Genomic DNA, 16,874 nt, shown 5'->3' with positions numbered 1-16,874 from the left:
TCGTGTCGGTTTGGCTGACGTCATTCTGTCGCAGCCAAGAACAGTGTTGAGATCATTTCACTCCCTCCTAGATATATGTTGGTTTGCTATATCACGCTTCAGGGGACACCATATAAATAGTAAAGCCAAGTAAATTTGTACGGCATGATTGGCTGGGAGGCCCTCGAGAGGATTGTTATCGCCTATTTGCAAGCACTTTCAACTGGACACCAGTTCGTGACTAGTGCGTGTTTAATCTACCGGGGGCAGGAGAACCCACTGTTCAACACGGAATCCGAACCACGTTTCGTTCTTGGCTTGCCTTGATATCAGTGAGACACGGATGCTAGCGTAAAGGCAGACTGAAAATATCTGTTGTTTTACAGGTATTCTATCCCACTACCACTCGGTTTTCAGTCACTCGCGGTATCACTAGACCACCAGGCCCGATATGCAAACAATTACAGTACAATTACATACAAACCATCACAGTAATTTCTATTCTCCCTTGAAACTAAACAGAATAAATACAAAACGTGAAATGGTAAAAGGTTTCCGTAAGTATCTGTTATATTTTGCAGAAGACAACAATGGCACCTCTGATTTTGTACAACCACGATGCCAGCCCTCCGTGTTGCCTTGTACGCATCGTCGCTGATGAGATTGGAGTTGACCTCGAGAAAGTTCTTGTGGTCGATATCGAAAAGGAAATGGGCACTCCAGAGAGGCTGCAGGTATGTTAACTACAGACCAATATCATTTCATATGAATGTCCCTGAAAGCTTCAAAAATAATAAACAATCAGTATAAAACTATGTTTACGTAAAATATATAGACTTATTATTGAACATTACCACAAAAAAGAGAGAACTTTGTAATACAACATAACTTTTTTCTCCACTGAATCTTCGTTTTCGGCTATGTTTAAATTGAAAAATGTGTAAAATTCACATAAAGTCTTAAGAACTTATACACTCCTGGAAATGGAAAAAAGAACACATTGACACCGGTGGGTCAGACCCACCATACTTGCTCCGGACAGTACGAGAGGGCTGTACAAGCAATGATCACACGCACGGCACAGCGGACACACCAGGAACCGCGGTGCTGGCCGTCGAATGGCGCTAGCTGCGCAGCATTTGTGCACCGCCGCCGTCAGTGTCAGCCAGTTTGCCGTGGCATACGGAGCTCCATCGCAGTCTGTAACACTGGTAGCATGCCGCGACAGCGTGGACGTGAACCGTATGTGCAGTTGACGGACTTTGAGCGAGGGCGTATAGTGGGCATGCGGGAGGCCGGGTGGACGTACCGCCGAATTGCTCAACACGTGGGGCGTGAGGTCTCCACAGTACATCGATGTTTTCGCCAGTGGTCGGCGGAAGGTGCACGTGCCCGTCGACCTGGGACCGGACCGCAGCGACGCACGGATGCACGCCAAGACCGTAGGATCCTACGCAGTGCCGTAGGGGACCGCACCGACACTTCCCAGCAAATTAGGGACACTGTTGCTCCTGGGGTATCGCCGAGGACCATTCGCAACCGTCTCCATGAAGCTGGGCTACGGTCCCGCACACCGTTAGGCCGTCTTCCGCTCACGCCCCAACATCGTGCAGCCCGCCTCCAGTGGTGTCGCGACAGGCGTGAATGGAGGGACGAATGGAGACGTGTCGTCTTCAGCGATGAGAGTCGCTTCTGCCTTGGTGCCAATGATGGTCGTATGCGTGTTTGGCGCCGTGCAGGTGAGCGCCACAATCAGGACTGCATACGACCGAGGCACACAGGGCTAACACCCGGCATCATGGTGTGGGGAGCGATCTCCTACACTGGCCGTACACCTCTGGTGATCGTCGAGGGGACAATGAATAGTGCACGGTACATCCAAACCGTCATCGAACCCATCGTTCTACCATTCCTAGACCGGCAAGGGAACTTGCTGTTCCAACAGGACAATGCACGTCCGCATGTATCCCGTGCCACCCAACGTGCTGTAGAAGGTGTAAGTCAACTAGCCTGGCCAGCAAGATCTCCGGATCTGTCCCCCATTGAGCATGTTTGGGACTGGATGAAGCGTCGTCTCACGCGGTCTGCACGTCCAGCACGAACGCTGGTCCAACTGAGGCGCCAGGTGGAAATGGCATGGCAAGCCGTTCCACAGGACTACATCCAGCATCTCTACGATCGTCTCCATGGGAGAATAGCAGCCTGCATTGCTGCGAAAGGTGGATATACACTGTACTAGTGCCGACGTTGTGCACGCTCTGTTGCCTGTGTCTATGTGCCTGTGGTTCTGTCAGTGTGATCATGTGATGTATCTGACCCCAGGAATGTGTCAATAAAGTTTCCCCTTCCTGGGACAATGAATTCACGGTGTTCTTATTTCAATTTCCAGGAGTGTAGCTTTATTGGGTTACAGGACAATCATGCAGAAAACTAAATACGTTAATGATAGCTGATAATGTTATTGAAGTTACGGATACAGTCTCGACGGAGGTTCGAGTCCTCTCTCGGGCATGGGTGTGTGTGTGTTTGTGCTTAGGATAATTTACGTTAATTAGTGTGTAAGCTTAGAGACTGATGACCTTGGCAGATTTCACACACATTCGAACATTCGAACGGATACAGTCAAATTTCGATATAAAGAGACCTTGGTTTCACTGATTTAAGGAAATTCTGAATATGCACGATTCTCAGTATTTCACTAACGAACCATATTCTGTTCCAGATAAATCCACAGCGAACGATTCCAGCACTTGTCGACAATGGTTTGAATATTGCAGAAAGGTTGGTATGAATGGACAATTTCGACAAGGACGAATAACTGAGACATGTTAGAGCTGAATGAAACTTGGAGACAAGTTGAAACTATGCTCCAGACAGGGATTCGAACAAGAGGCTCTCGATTCAAACTGTTAATTTGCTCCGGTTCTACTCCAATCCTTTCAAATTTCCCAAACAACACAAAATTTTACATTTCTCAACCCACCATATCATATCTTCAACAATGGAGCAATTTTGTTATTAATTAAATTAAATCCTAGATATAGCACATATCCTGTTCATTGTGGTGAAGAATAAAGACCAGTAGTTCATACTTCCCTCTGAGGAAAAGACCTAGAGGGAGAAAAATAAAAAGGTACTTTGTCTCGGCTTCGTAGGCTCTTAGTAAACAGAATAATGACGAAGTACTAACATATAACTAACTTCTGCAACAGATCCAGAAATATGAGACTGATCTAAACGTTTCTAGCTGTTAATGTCATTTAAATATGTAACGAGAACATTTATCATACTGCTATTAAATATGTTTGATTTTCAGATTATATTCGGAGCATTGTGACTTAATTTTCTTTGCAACCTGTTCGTTAGGGATTGTATAAACAAATGCCAGGTCAAAGTATTTTGTCGTCGCCTGTAATGTCTATCTCTAGCAATTTGGAATTAATTATCAGTATTTCATCCTTTCATTGTGCCATGTTTTATGGGACGATAGAATCTTTTTGATAATTACTGACGGTACAATAATCTGTTCACTATTTGTACAGTTCCAAACGCAAATGAGTTGTTTGCAACGTAGTTGGAGCTGTGATGTTTCGTAACTTGGCCTGCAAAATACACATATTCAGTAGGTGCATAGTGACACTTTTTCTCTTATTGTATCGGTATCAGGTGCAGCCAATTCCATTTAAAAGTCGGAAGAATATTATTTATAATGGACTTATCTTCAGTGAAATTTATTCTTATTTCTTTTTCAGCCGAGCGATTGTAACATACCTTGTATCAAAATATGCAAAGGACGATTCTCTGTATCCAAAAGATCTAGAGAAACGTGTCCTCGTAGACCAGAGGCTGTATTTTGATCAAGATTTCTACAATGGAATTATGAAAGTTATTGTAAGTATGGCATTCTACATTATTTATGAGCTGACATTCGTATATCGAAATTTTCGTGTAAAAGTAGATGTACATAAAAAAAAATTTGGAGTGCTCATGACCCTGTAGAATACGTGAAACTATTTTCTGAATTTTACTTTGTAGTCTTTCTGAGTTCTAGACCCAAAGTGTTAAAGGATGTTTCAACATCGCCTTCTCATTGTTTAGTAATAACTCACTAAGCAGCTATGGTAGTACAATAGCTTGCCGTTAATAACCAGATAGATTCTAATTAGTAATAAAGTAAACATTCAAAGAGAGCAGACTGCAACTGAAACGGCAGGTAGAATTCCCTCGGATTCAACTGTTTAGTCTGCTAAATATGAGATACGATATTGAACAATAAATGACTTTGAACTGCATTGAAAATTTGAGGGTAGTATAGATTTCTACCTTCCACCCGGAAAGTACTAACTCTGAAACGGAGGTAACTTCGATGCACTCAGCAGGTGATTACTGGAAAATATTAGCTTAGGCTTGGATGTAAACGCGAGGAAAATGGGGACAATCGAATATGGAATAAATAACGGGAATTACTATCACTGTGATTACGGCCAGAAAACGAAGCTGACAAAAGATAGTACAACATTAAATCGAGGATTTTTTTCATTTTTTGGTTATAATCCATGCTCATAGATTTACTTGTAATATAAAGCATCAACAGAGATTTGAGAATGATCAGCAAATTAGGCTCTATATCCATTTAGTCTTTCCCCAGTTTTGAACGGAACAACTTCATACTCAACGTGGTAAGACAAAAACAACAAACCGAATGCTGCAGCACAGTATAGCGTAAGGGGGTAAACTGATGTCCTTGTGCGCTTCAAGTGCAAACTACCACAAGCATCGCTCATCAATGACCATAGAAATATCAGGCGGATGAGCAGCTGCTCGACCACTGTAGCCCATTCAACTCCCTATGCATAGTCATTGTGCTACCTGGAGTGCGGTAAGCACTTCCAAACTCACGAGTAATTCCTTCTTCTGATTTCATGCATTATTTTAGAGCCTCCCTCTGCATTGCTGAGTGGTCACTGTCCGGCAGTACCTGCTGGTTTTGGTTTCGCTGTGAATGTCTCTTCGTGCCCCCACTTCACAGTCCCAGCACAACAGTCGTGCGTATCTGGAAAGGTTGAAATGTCCCAGATGGATTTGTTACTCAGATGACATCCAGTGATTGGTCCATATTCGAAATGACTGAGCTCTTCTGGCTGTCCCATTCTGCAGTGGCAGCTGAAAATACTCCCCACCTCTTTTTACATGGGCAGGACGTCTAACTATCAGTTCCCCTGCGTGGATATTTTAGATGAGTTTGGGTATTGTAAACGTATCGGGTGTAGCATGTCACGTCTGGTTTAACCATGTCGCGGCATCGCAACAGAGTGTAGCATGTGGGGCAGCAGCAGTAGAATGCTATAGCTGGAGTCACGAACGGCGGCGGTCGTACTTAAGCTTGTTCTGCGCATCTACGTCACGCACTCTCTGACGAACAGCGAGCGTTCAGTAGTGTTCTAAGCGCTCTGCTGTGAACATCGGAACCAGCGCTGGCATTAAACGTGACAGGGGCGAGTTAGTCAAATTTTTTCAATTTGTTACTATTTGTCCTGGATGGTGATCGGGGTGAGCGAAAAATTCTACGTAAGGAAGCGAGAGATGTAATTAGGATTATAGACGCTTTACTTACGCACAAAGCACTTCTATGCGCACGCCATAACTGTGGGATTGAACCGGCATTACTGAAATCGCAGTCCATGCCTCTACCAGCGCGAAACGCCATTGTTCGTTAGTCTTACTATAATCAGGTAGGCCGCCTCTGTCCCAGAAAGGGAAGTGCAGGTACTGTGGGTTCTGTTGTACCAACACCACGGCAAGTGCACAGTCAGGAAAGATCGTTAATCTTCACCATTCTTTATTCTGCATGACGTCCATGTAAGAGGCAGGCATCCCCTTCCAGAGGTTGGTACCGTCATTGAGGTTGCGGCGTGATACCTAAAAGTATCTCCCCTGCAGTATGCAGCCCCGTATGCATCTCCAGGGTACGTGGGTTCTGCAGCCACGAAATATCAGCGGCCGGCGACGCCGACTTTGCTGACACGGTGACAGCATCAGACCGGCAGCGTGGAAGCTTAGGAGGTGCACAAGCGGACTGCCTGCGCTGAGGGCCGAGCGCGACGTGGGTTGATCCAGCGTGGGAAATACCTCCCTGTTACCCAACGAGGCAGCACACACTGGCCAGTAGGAATGAGCGAAATATTCTTCGCCCGCTTTCGGCGCGCCGGTTGGCGACGCATCATGCTGGCAAAATCGAGGCACACGACCTGCACTCTTCCTCATACGAATTTACGCAAACTAGCCGTCAGAAAAAAAAACCAAATATTCAGATCACTTTTAGTTTTACCCATCAGCTTCATGGGGAAGTGACCAAAATTTCGATAATGATAATACTTAACGCGATATTCGCATCTAAGTATGACGCTGCGAGGAATTCGAAAAAGTTTGCAATGAAAAATATGGGTCGATGTGATTTTGCGATTCGTGCATTTTACATCGTTCTGCAAATCTCATTTAGCTAAGATATTTAATTTTTCTTTATATTTGAAAGGAGGTCTCTGTCAATTTTGGGAAAATAGCACGATTACTTCCAACCGCACGTGCATGGGAATGAAATGTTCATAACATAATTCATATCTCCTATACCGTTAGAGCTGTCGATACGAGATTCCAGCAGGTGATGACATGCAAAGAGCAGTGTTCTCGCGTAACCACAAGTGGTGGAACGAAGACGAAAAACGGAAAACCAGAGAAGACAGCGAGGAAACGTCAGCTGACAGGGCTGGACATTAGTGCTCAGATCGGCTCCGTGTACGGACCTTAGTGGACGGTTGTGAACAGTTACTCGCGGAACAGAGTGTAGTAATTCGTGTCAAGTGCGTACTTGGACTTTTTCTATAGCGACGAACATTACTGTTCGCGTGTTACTAGCGACACCGATGTAACTCCGAAGCTAAGTATAGTCAATTGTTTTATAGAAATTAAACTACTAATGTTATTTGCTCAAATTGTTGTACACCCTATAAGTGACGAGTGGGCGAGATCCAACAAGCAGAGTATTTTTCTAAATGGTCAATATAGGGAATTTTCTAATCTACGGCGATATAGCGGACGCTGTGGTTTGCATTTTATTTTTGCGGTCCGGTACTGTAATTTTCTTAAGAGTCTTGGACAACTACTGAAAAGAGAATTTGCTAGTATGAAACTAAACGTGTAATTTCTTATCCTTCTTTCACAGCTAACCGACACTATGAGGTTTTCCTTAAGTCACCACTATTTCACTAGTCATCTGCTGCTTGTTTAATGACACACTCTGTTTCTCGATTCTGTCGCAGTTGGCACTGAAAGTCACGTTTGTGCTCATTATACCGTATTTTAACAAAAAAAAGAAAAATTAAAACCATCAACCTCTGAGAAATGTAGCCCTTCGCCATGATTGATGATGTTTCTTCAAACGAAAAGTACTTATAATGCAACCTTACAAAAGGTTTTCTTCCAATTTTTCATCTGAGGAATATGTAAATAATTCGCAGCAAATAGGATACTATATTTCTGTTCATATCCCCATTCAGAGTGAAGTGGGGAACTTCTCTGCCATAATTATATGTTAAAGGTAAGTTATATATATTTAAAGATAGGTTATACATATTTACAATCTATTTTCATGTTTGTCAGTAGTATCAAACAGTTCATACATAATGACTATCATGTTTTTGTAATATTTTTATCGACAGGTACACAGGAACCCAATTTGTTACTTCTAATAGAACAATAGTGCATTTTTGGTGCAGACTAGAACTGACCCAGTGAAACTCTACCGTAACTCTGAAGCACTCTAACGTCTTGTAGAACCTTGCTAAGTATTTGTCAAAGTCAGTAACACTTATGAACTTCACTCCCTCACTATGTACGAGGATAGAAACGGAAATATGGTACACTATTTGCTGTACCCATCCATATTTCATATCTAACTGAGGTGTAGAAAGAAAATTCTATAGTAAATTTCAGTCCCAGATGCTCATTATTAAAGAGACACAATGTTACAGAAATCCCCTGAAATTGCAACAGATTTGGCGATCTATTTTCATCGAGTTCGTAAACTTTTTTAGAAAAAGATCGCCACTACTTACGCTTTTCGGAAAGAGAGAAGGTTAACAAGTTAGGCCAGAATAAATCATGCCTTTTCTTGCAAATTCTGAGTAATCTTGTAACCCAAAGTCTTTTATATAACGAACAGTAGGTACTGAAACTTAGTAAATAATACCCTTTTTGCATCTTTAACTTCCTGAAACAGTAGTATATTAAATGAGGAACTGAGGACAAATACATTGTTAAGCAGTACATCCTCGATATGAAAATGAATGTGTAATTTCTTCACTTATGTTTTTACAAAAACCCTTAGCAAACTTCGATTCACCATTGACGATTCTAAAAAATTACATTGTTTCGTTACTTTTGAACCGCTCGAAACTACTCATTAAGGTTAAAACAGATTATAAATCTATCTTTGACAGATTAAAAGATAATTTAGCCTACTGGAAAAGCTCACCACTTCACTATGAATCGGGATAGGAACACAAATATTTGCTGCGAATCACTTTCATATTCCTCCAACGAAAAATTGGGTGAAAATCATTTTGTATGCTTCCATTCCAGTCGTACAGAATTACAAATATGATTTATTGCAGAATTCTGCCAAAATTGTAAGAGAATAGGAGATTTATTTTAGCCTGAATTGTTCACTATTTTGCGTTTGGAGAAATGCCACCAGTAATGAGGAGCGGCTACATTTCTCTTATCGACAGATTTAACTTTCCTTTTTTTGTTAAAATACGATACGTACTGCGACAGAATTGTGAAACAGGGTGTCTCATTAAAATGCAATAGGCGACTAGAGTAGTCAACAGCTCATGGAAAACCCCAGTGTGACGGTTTGCTGTTAGATAAGATAAGAAATTTCACATCTAGTTTCATACTAGCAAATTCTCTACTCAATGGTTGTTTAATACTCTTAAGAGAATTACACTATTTGACTGAAGAAATAAATTAAAAACCACAGCTTCCGCTATAATGCCGTAGATAAGGAAGTTTCCTATTTCAACCAGTTAAGCAAAGTACTGTTCTCCTTGTATGGTAGGACTTCCCAAGATGTGGTATTGATACCTCTGACGGTTTAAGAGATATGAGTTACGTTATGAATATTTAATTCTCATACACGTGCAGTCGGAAGTGATCGTGCTACATAAAGTCTTTTTTCTTGAGACTAGATAGAAATATAGAAGCAATATGTCAAAAATCCGCCTCAGCTGACAAATGTTACTGGTTTTTACGCAGGTTTCAGTTAGAGTAATCTAACCTCCTTCAGAAGCATACAATAAACTAATACATGCCAGAATAAGGCATGGTCAACCATAAAAATCTTAAGTACCGTGGTACCATGTCAAGCTACGTTACTTAGCTGAGGAACAGCCCCGGCCCCACTTCGTGGAAAGCGGTCAGTTTGCCAGACCAGTAACATTTCGCAACTGAGGCGAATTTTTGACATATTAATTTATCACAATCACAGTTGCTGATAGGGCTGCAGCATATTAAAAATCCTTAAATATAGACCTCTTCTCAAGTCTAAGGAGAAGTTCAATATCATAGCTAAATTTCATTCGCAGCAACAAGTGATGTAATATGCACAAAACGCAGAATCATAACAACCCATATTTTTATTACAAACTTTTTCGAATTCCGCGCAATGTCGTACTTGGATGTGTATAACGCGTTAATTATTGTCGTTATTGAAATATTGGACACTTCACCATGGAGCTGACATATAAAGCTATAACTAACCTGAAAATCAGAATGAGATTTTCACTCTGCAGCTGAGTGTGCGCTGATATGAAACTTCCTGGCAGATTAAAACTGTGTGCCCGACCGAGATTCGAACTCGGGACCTTTACCTTTCGCGGGCAAGTGCTCCACCAACTGATCTACCCAAGCACGACTCACGCCCCGTCCTCACAGCTTTACTTCCGCCAGCACCTCGTCTACTACTTTCCAAACTTTCCAGAAGTTCGAGTCTCGGTCCGGCACACAGTTTTAATCTGCCAGGAAGTTTCATATCACCGCACACTCCGCTGCAGAGGGAAAATCTCATTCTGGAAACATCCCCTAGGCTGTGGCTAAGCCATGTCTCCGCAATATCCTTTCTTTCGGGCATGCTAGTTCTGCAAGGTTCGCAGGAGAGCTTCTGCAAAATTTGGAAAGTAGGAGACGAGGTACTGGCGGAAGTAAATCTGTGAGGACGGGCTGCGGGTCGTGCTTGAGTAGCTCAGTTGGTAGAGGGCTTGCCGGCGAAAGGCAAAGGTTGCGAGTTCGAGTGTCGGTCCGGCACACAGTTTTAATCTGTCAGGAAGTTTCAACCTGAAAATTAATTTTCTTACCGTTTAGTTTATGTAAAATCGTGTGATAGTGACTACCGAGCCAACGGAACGGACGTAACGTACTACGCGTAATGGCACTGCTGGATCTTGACTAGAAGGATAAGCAGTGCAACATTAGGCGCGCTCTGCTGCGCTGTACAGCGCGGCGAGTCGGCACGCGGACTACCGGCTTTCTTTCTGTTCTGACATTTGACGGTGGACTGCAGCCAGCGCCAAACAGTCGTCCAGGCGCGCAGACGCTCTGCACCAAACACAGGGCTCTTGGAGACGGTTGGGGTGTCAGACGATGACACCCTGGTACTGGCTTCCATTCAGGGGCACCGTCTCGAGGCCCACGACAACCATGCTGCTAGATGACGTTGAAGTTGCGCTCGACCCCACACTGGACCGTCGGCTTGTGCGGTTGCTCTCTGGCTGCTAGGTGGTCTGTCGGAGTCGGAAGTCCAGGGTCAAACGCTGCTCATGACTGAGCTGTGAGAATTCACAGTAGCTCTGGCCCGCTAAACATGACAGGAGCCCGCCTGTTGTCACGTAGTTGGCTATGGAAGCACTACGTTGTGTCATGGCATGTGGAAACTCAGCACACCTCAATGGCTGACTGCTGCACTGCACAATGCTACGGCAGCATTATTTTAGCACCCAGTCCCAGATATTAGCAGTGGCTTCTCTGCAGGCTACCCGCTTGCTTCCTATGTCTAATATGGCGGTTGATGGTACAGAGTTTCCTCCCCCCCCCCCCCCCCCCCTACATGTTTCAGGCTACTGTTGAACCTGTGGACTACCGAAACAAGATGGTACTATAGAGTCTACATGTTTCCCTTGCACCCACGGTGCATCCTTTCCTGCACCATTAATTACATATTTTTTATATTGTCTGTCCTTCTTCCCTACACCCTTAACCAAATGTGTATGTTGACAGGCACTCCATCAGTAAATCTTGTTATAGACCGAGTGGGTTGGGTAATAGTGAACTGGAAGTTTGGATTGGAGAAGACGTCTCTGCCGATGAGGGACAGAGGCTACACAATCAAGGACCCGGTTTAAGATGGTTACTGAGGATGAAATTTTCGTTACCTGGACCTGGTGGTTGTACCTGCAGCTGTACGCTTGAAACCGCTTTAACATCCGATCTGTGCTGATGCGCCCTAGTTATTTAGGTTAACTTTGATGCTGGCAATATTTTGCAAGGAGTATCGGGTAAATACAGCAGAGGATATGTTAGGTCCAAGGCCGCAGTCCTTGATAGTGTTTCTGTAATCTGAAGTGTTGGATCCACAGTGTTGTGGTGCACTAAGTGGTGCTCGCCATGGTAGTCGGGAATGCAGATTCGCATCATGAAATCGTGTCCTAATCTTGATGAGATACAAGACGTTCTGTCGTCTCTTCAAACGCCGGATTCGGATCTAGAGCACTCAGCCCTTTGATTGCTCAAAAATGTTCAAATGTGTGTGAAATCTTATGGGACTTAACTGCTAAGGTCATCAGTCCCTAAGCTTACACACTATTTAGCCTAAATTATCCTAAGGACAAACACACATACCCAGGCCCTTTGATTAAAATATCGTACATATCGAACATCCTGTGCACTGTTCAAATGGTTCAAATGGCTCTGAGCGCTATGGGACTTAACATCTACGGTCATGAGTCCCCTAGAACTTAGAACTACTTAAACCTAACTAACCTAAGGACAGCACACAACATCCAGTCATCACGAGGCAGAGAAAACCCCTGACCCCGCCGGGAATCGAACCCGGGAACCCGAGCGTGCTGTGCACTGTCCAACGTGGACAACCTGGGTGGTGCACCCGTCAACTGGAATTGATTCCATGTCCCCGTCCCATCTGTCTCCAAGCACACATCTGGCGACGTTCGTGGTTGACAAACCTTCGCCGCGCAACGTTATGATGCAGACCCAATCATTAATCGCGACTGTACTCAGCGGGGTAATAAATGTTCCATCTACTGTTTCGCAAACGTATCTAATACGAACCAGGTGGTGCGTCACTTTCAACGGAAATATTGGAGTCCGTTCGAGTGTGGCGCTGTACCTTTATTCATTGCTCATGGTAACTATCTTTACAGCCGGCCGCGGTGGTCTAGCGGTTCTAGGCGCGCAGTCCGGAACCGCGCTACTGCTACGGTCGCAGGTTCGAATCCTGCCTCGGGCATGGGTGTGTGTGATGTCCTTAGGTTAGTTAGGTTTAAGTAGTTCTACGTTCTAGGGGACTGATGACCACAGATGTTAAGTCTCATAGTGCTCAGAGCCATTTGAACCATTTGAACTATCTTTACAAACATGAGCAGTCGTGGCTTTCTGGTCAGTACAGGAAAAGTTAAATATCAACGTACTTGAACGACATATCGCAATGATGCGACACTTTTGTTCATGAGTGTACGGGTAGTAATGAAAAGATTGCTAATAGACTGTCAAGTAGCGGTGGGAGACTGTATATAAAGAGTTGTTAATCGAGGAGCGTCCTCAAAATCGTTTGATACTTACCTCCCCTGTGAGCGTCAGGTGTGCATGCACAGTGCAGGGGCACGGCACATGAACCATACTGCACCACTGCGAAACCGCCGCGTCAGCGCGCTGCTGTAAACCGCGTCAGTGTGCGTAGCTCCATTACAAGCCAGGTGTCTCAAACTTCAGGTGGGCCGCGATGGTCGCCGAGAGATTTCTGCCATGTCAGTGTGGGAAGTGCTTGCCCACTGTTAAGCAACGCAAATTTCTGTTACCTATTAATTTAATTTTGATGCAGATAAATGGTCTAAGCGACATCCGTTACTGAAGTGTTGTTGATCTGTCTTCCACAGGGTCCAACCTTCTCCGGAAAGCCATTATCCCAGAATGATGTTGACAAGGTGAACAATGGACTGGAGATACTGAACAGAATGCTTGAGGGAAAACAATGGCTCGCAGGGGACAACATTACAGTAGCGGATTATGCCACAGTGGTGTCCTTGGCGTCACTTGAGGTAACATTATCTTAAGCAGACTTTATTATGTCTTTCAAGGTGAGCTTTGTTAGTAGAACAACTAAATTCTCTGTCGACATCGTGTTCAATAGCACGTCAAATACGTTAATAATTTATATTTCAATATCTACAACTCACAAGTGGAATATGGAGAAAGGAGGAGATTCCGAAAGAGTGGAAGTCAGCTACCATTATCCCATTGCATAAAAAGACCAATAAAAGGACCTGTAGTAATTACAGAAGTATTTCTCTACGAAGTATACCACGCAAAAGATTAACATTAATCATCCTTGAGTAGCTGAAGTCTTTTGCTGAAGATATTTTTGGAGAGTACCAGGCAGGTCTTAGCGTAGGAACGTAAACATGGATCAAATTTTCACCATACAACAATAAGGGAGAAGCGCCGCGAATGCAACGATCGGTTCCTGGAAACAGTTGTAGATTTCTTGAAGGCGTATGTTAGTATACGCAGATTAAGTATGTACAACATCCTGAGGAAGCTTGTCATACCAACTAATTTAATTACTTGGTGAAGGTGTGTGCAACAGAAGCAAAAACCAAGGTGAAATACGAGGGGGAGAGATCCAGGGAATTCAACATCAGAAAAGATGACACAAGGTGATGCCATTTCACCATTGTTTTTTACTTTAGTTCTGGAGGAAGTAAGTCGGGAAGTAAAAAGAGATGGTAAAGAATTGAAGCTGAATGGAAGCATACAGCTATTACGATATGCAGATGACACTGCAGCCATGGCGAAAAAGAGAAGGTAAAGGAATAAAGCTGAATGGAAGAATACAGCAATTGCGATATGCAGACGACACTGCAGCCATGGCGAAAAAGAGAAGGTAAAGGAATAAAGCTAAATGGGAGAATACAGCAATTGCGATATGCAGACGACACTGCAGCCACGGCAGGATCGGAGGCAGAGATGGCAGAAACCTCAGAGGACTTAGCAAAGAATACCAGTATGACTGGTATGAGGATTAATATGGAGAAGACTGAACTAAAATAAGTATGAAGAGAAGCCCATAATAATGTCCCATTACAGGTTAGAATATGAAGTACAACAAGAGTGGAAAGTTTGAAATACCTCGCACCTGGTTCAGCAAGCATAGTAACTTAAAAAGTTCATCGATGTATTGCTGATGGGTCTAAAACTTTATTTGAGTCTTTCAGTTGAGGCCAAACTTAAAGCCTACAATGCAGTGACGGTACCAGTCACACGACCATACCATACCGGTGTTGTTATATGGAACACTTTAAGCACCACAAAAGAAAGGGGAAGAAAACCTGCTGATCTTTGAACGGAACATATCTTTGCACCAGTCTGAAGAGAATAGTGTGGACACGTAGAAAGAAGCAGCAATTGAATGACGTAATGAAACAATCAAAATCGCACAGAAAATGCAAGTGTGTAGAGTAAGCCTCGGCAGGGCGCACGGCCAGAGGCCAGAAACATGCTGGATTAAAGCTGTGTTTGCGTCAAAACCTGATGGAACTCGGCCAACTGGGTGACCGAGGAAACGATGGGAGGAGGAACTGTAGAAGGACCTTCAGCAGTGAGGTATCCGTGAGAACTGCATCCAAAGTACACAAATAGCTATCTGTCGAGGAACACTGTAAGATCGGCGTATGATATTCAGGGTCCGTGATCACCGATATGTATGTATGCACTGCAATGCCAACAGGATGCCATAAATTTTGTCTGTGCTTTGTGTGTGTGTGTGTGTGTGTGTGTGTGTGTGTGTGTGTGTGTGTGTGTGTGTGTTTTGAGGAAGGTTTCTTAAGTAACTGGAAATATTGTGCTACAAAATTTTTCTTCCTTTTCACATACCAAGTTTAACAAAAGAGATATTATAGCAATGGATTTTACACTTTTTATACTATATTTTTATGAGTATTCTTTCACAGTTTTCTTCACTCACTTACGAGGTTTCGAAAACAATGGAGTGTTAAAGCAACTCTGTATTCCGTAGATCCATCTGCTTAGACGAACAATTTTTCTTCACACGAAATTCCTAACTTTAAATTCTTGATGAATGTATGCCTTAATTCAACGCTATAAGAAACAGACTCTATAATTTCTTTTATCTATAGAATGTAGGCATAGAATGTATTAAGATTATGTTTTTCATTTTTCTTTTCAGTTCAATACAAACTGTGGAATAAATCCTGCTAAACATGCAAACATTGCTCAGTGGATTTCTCGTGTAGAAGGCTCAAGTGCCAAAGTTACAGAGAACATGAAAGTATTCCGTGAGGCAATAAAAATGTACATAGAGTATGTTAAAAACCAAAAATAAAATGAATTTTATATAAGTCATTGCCTAATACTGTATGGAATAAAAACTTACATTTCACTACGTGTACATTGAAGTTGATAATAAATGTGCCTTTGACTGCCAAAATTATGTTCAGTTTCTTGTTATTACCTTACTATCGACTTTTGGACTGCCTTTTGCCCTCTCTGAGATGTACCTGCTCATATTAATTTCTTAAAAAATTACATTACACCCGTTCATACATACTATAACAGCGTCAACTATTGACTACGTGCTGCATATTCCTTGACGTCTTATGATCCTAACACCATTTAATGTTCTTATGCTAAATTCAAACTGTACATCAAATTATTATTCCACATAGTCAGAGGCAAAACCAAGTATACAATGATATTATGTAACTGATGCTGGTTAAGTATTGCCAAACATGTTGGCAACCAGTGTACACTTGAGTTTACAAACTTCTGCTATGAGTATACAAATGTCACATTCCACAATCTGGCATATTATTTTCGCCAAGGACAAAGTCAAAACATTATAACAAAGAAGGTTGGTTTTTATTAGGGAGGGGACCAAACAGCAAGGTCATCGGTCCCATCGGATTAGGGGAAGGAAATCAGACGTGTCCCTTCGAAGGAACCATCCCGGCATTTGCCTGAAGCGATATATGGAAATCACGGAAAACCTAAATTAGGATGGCCGGACGCCGGTTTGAACCGTCGTCCTCCCGGTTGGGAGTCCAGTGTGCTAATCAAAGCGCCACCTCGCTCGGTAACAAAGAAGGGTGGCGTTTTACGTTAAAGGGTACTGAAATATTACGCTACAATGTCATCGTCAAAAATCTGATAGACTATTTTGTTCACTAAAAGTGTGAAGAAGCAGTTGTTAAAAAAACAGGGAGTACTCTATTACACGATATTTTACGTTATTTTGACATGTGTTTAAACTAGTACGTTTGCCAACAGTTTAAAACCATTGTAATTAAAACACTGGTACTCAATTCATCACCCCCCCCCCCCCCCCCCAAGGATTTATATGTGAACTGCTATAACGACCGTGTTCCATTTAGTCAGCCTCTCGCGCAATTTTGTTGCGGTTGACGTCAGTCCTGTGTGCATGACCGATTTGTATGCAGACTTCTACTCATGTCACACACGTGCACGTGATGTCACCCCAGTTTGTATGACCATCATATTCTAGAATATTCTCCCTTTGCATAACATTG

General features: G+C 43.0%; 1 protein-coding gene across 1 annotated transcript in view; it reads left to right on the top strand.

Moving 5' to 3' along the window:
• The window catches only part of LOC126336890 (glutathione S-transferase D5-like), a 72,367-nt gene extending 56,589 nt beyond the window's left edge, over positions 1–15,778 (top strand). The window contains exons 2-6 of the mRNA XM_050001002.1: positions 561–713; positions 2,702–2,760; positions 3,732–3,870; positions 13,206–13,367; positions 15,515–15,778. Coding sequence (XP_049856959.1) covers positions 570–713; positions 2,702–2,760; positions 3,732–3,870; positions 13,206–13,367; positions 15,515–15,670 — 660 coding nt within the window. The 5' untranslated portion in view covers positions 561–569 and the 3' untranslated portion in view covers positions 15,671–15,778. The remainder of the gene's footprint in view (positions 1–560; positions 714–2,701; positions 2,761–3,731; positions 3,871–13,205; positions 13,368–15,514) is intronic.
• Positions 15,779–16,874: the final 1,096 nt, after the last annotated feature.

The sequence above is a fragment of the Schistocerca gregaria genome, chromosome 2 (assembly GCF_023897955.1).
Source record: "Schistocerca gregaria isolate iqSchGreg1 chromosome 2, iqSchGreg1.2, whole genome shotgun sequence".
NCBI lineage: Eukaryota > Metazoa > Arthropoda > Insecta > Orthoptera > Acrididae > Schistocerca > Schistocerca gregaria.
Note: the sequence above shows the minus strand (reverse complement) of the source record. Positions and strands in the feature narration are given on the sequence as shown.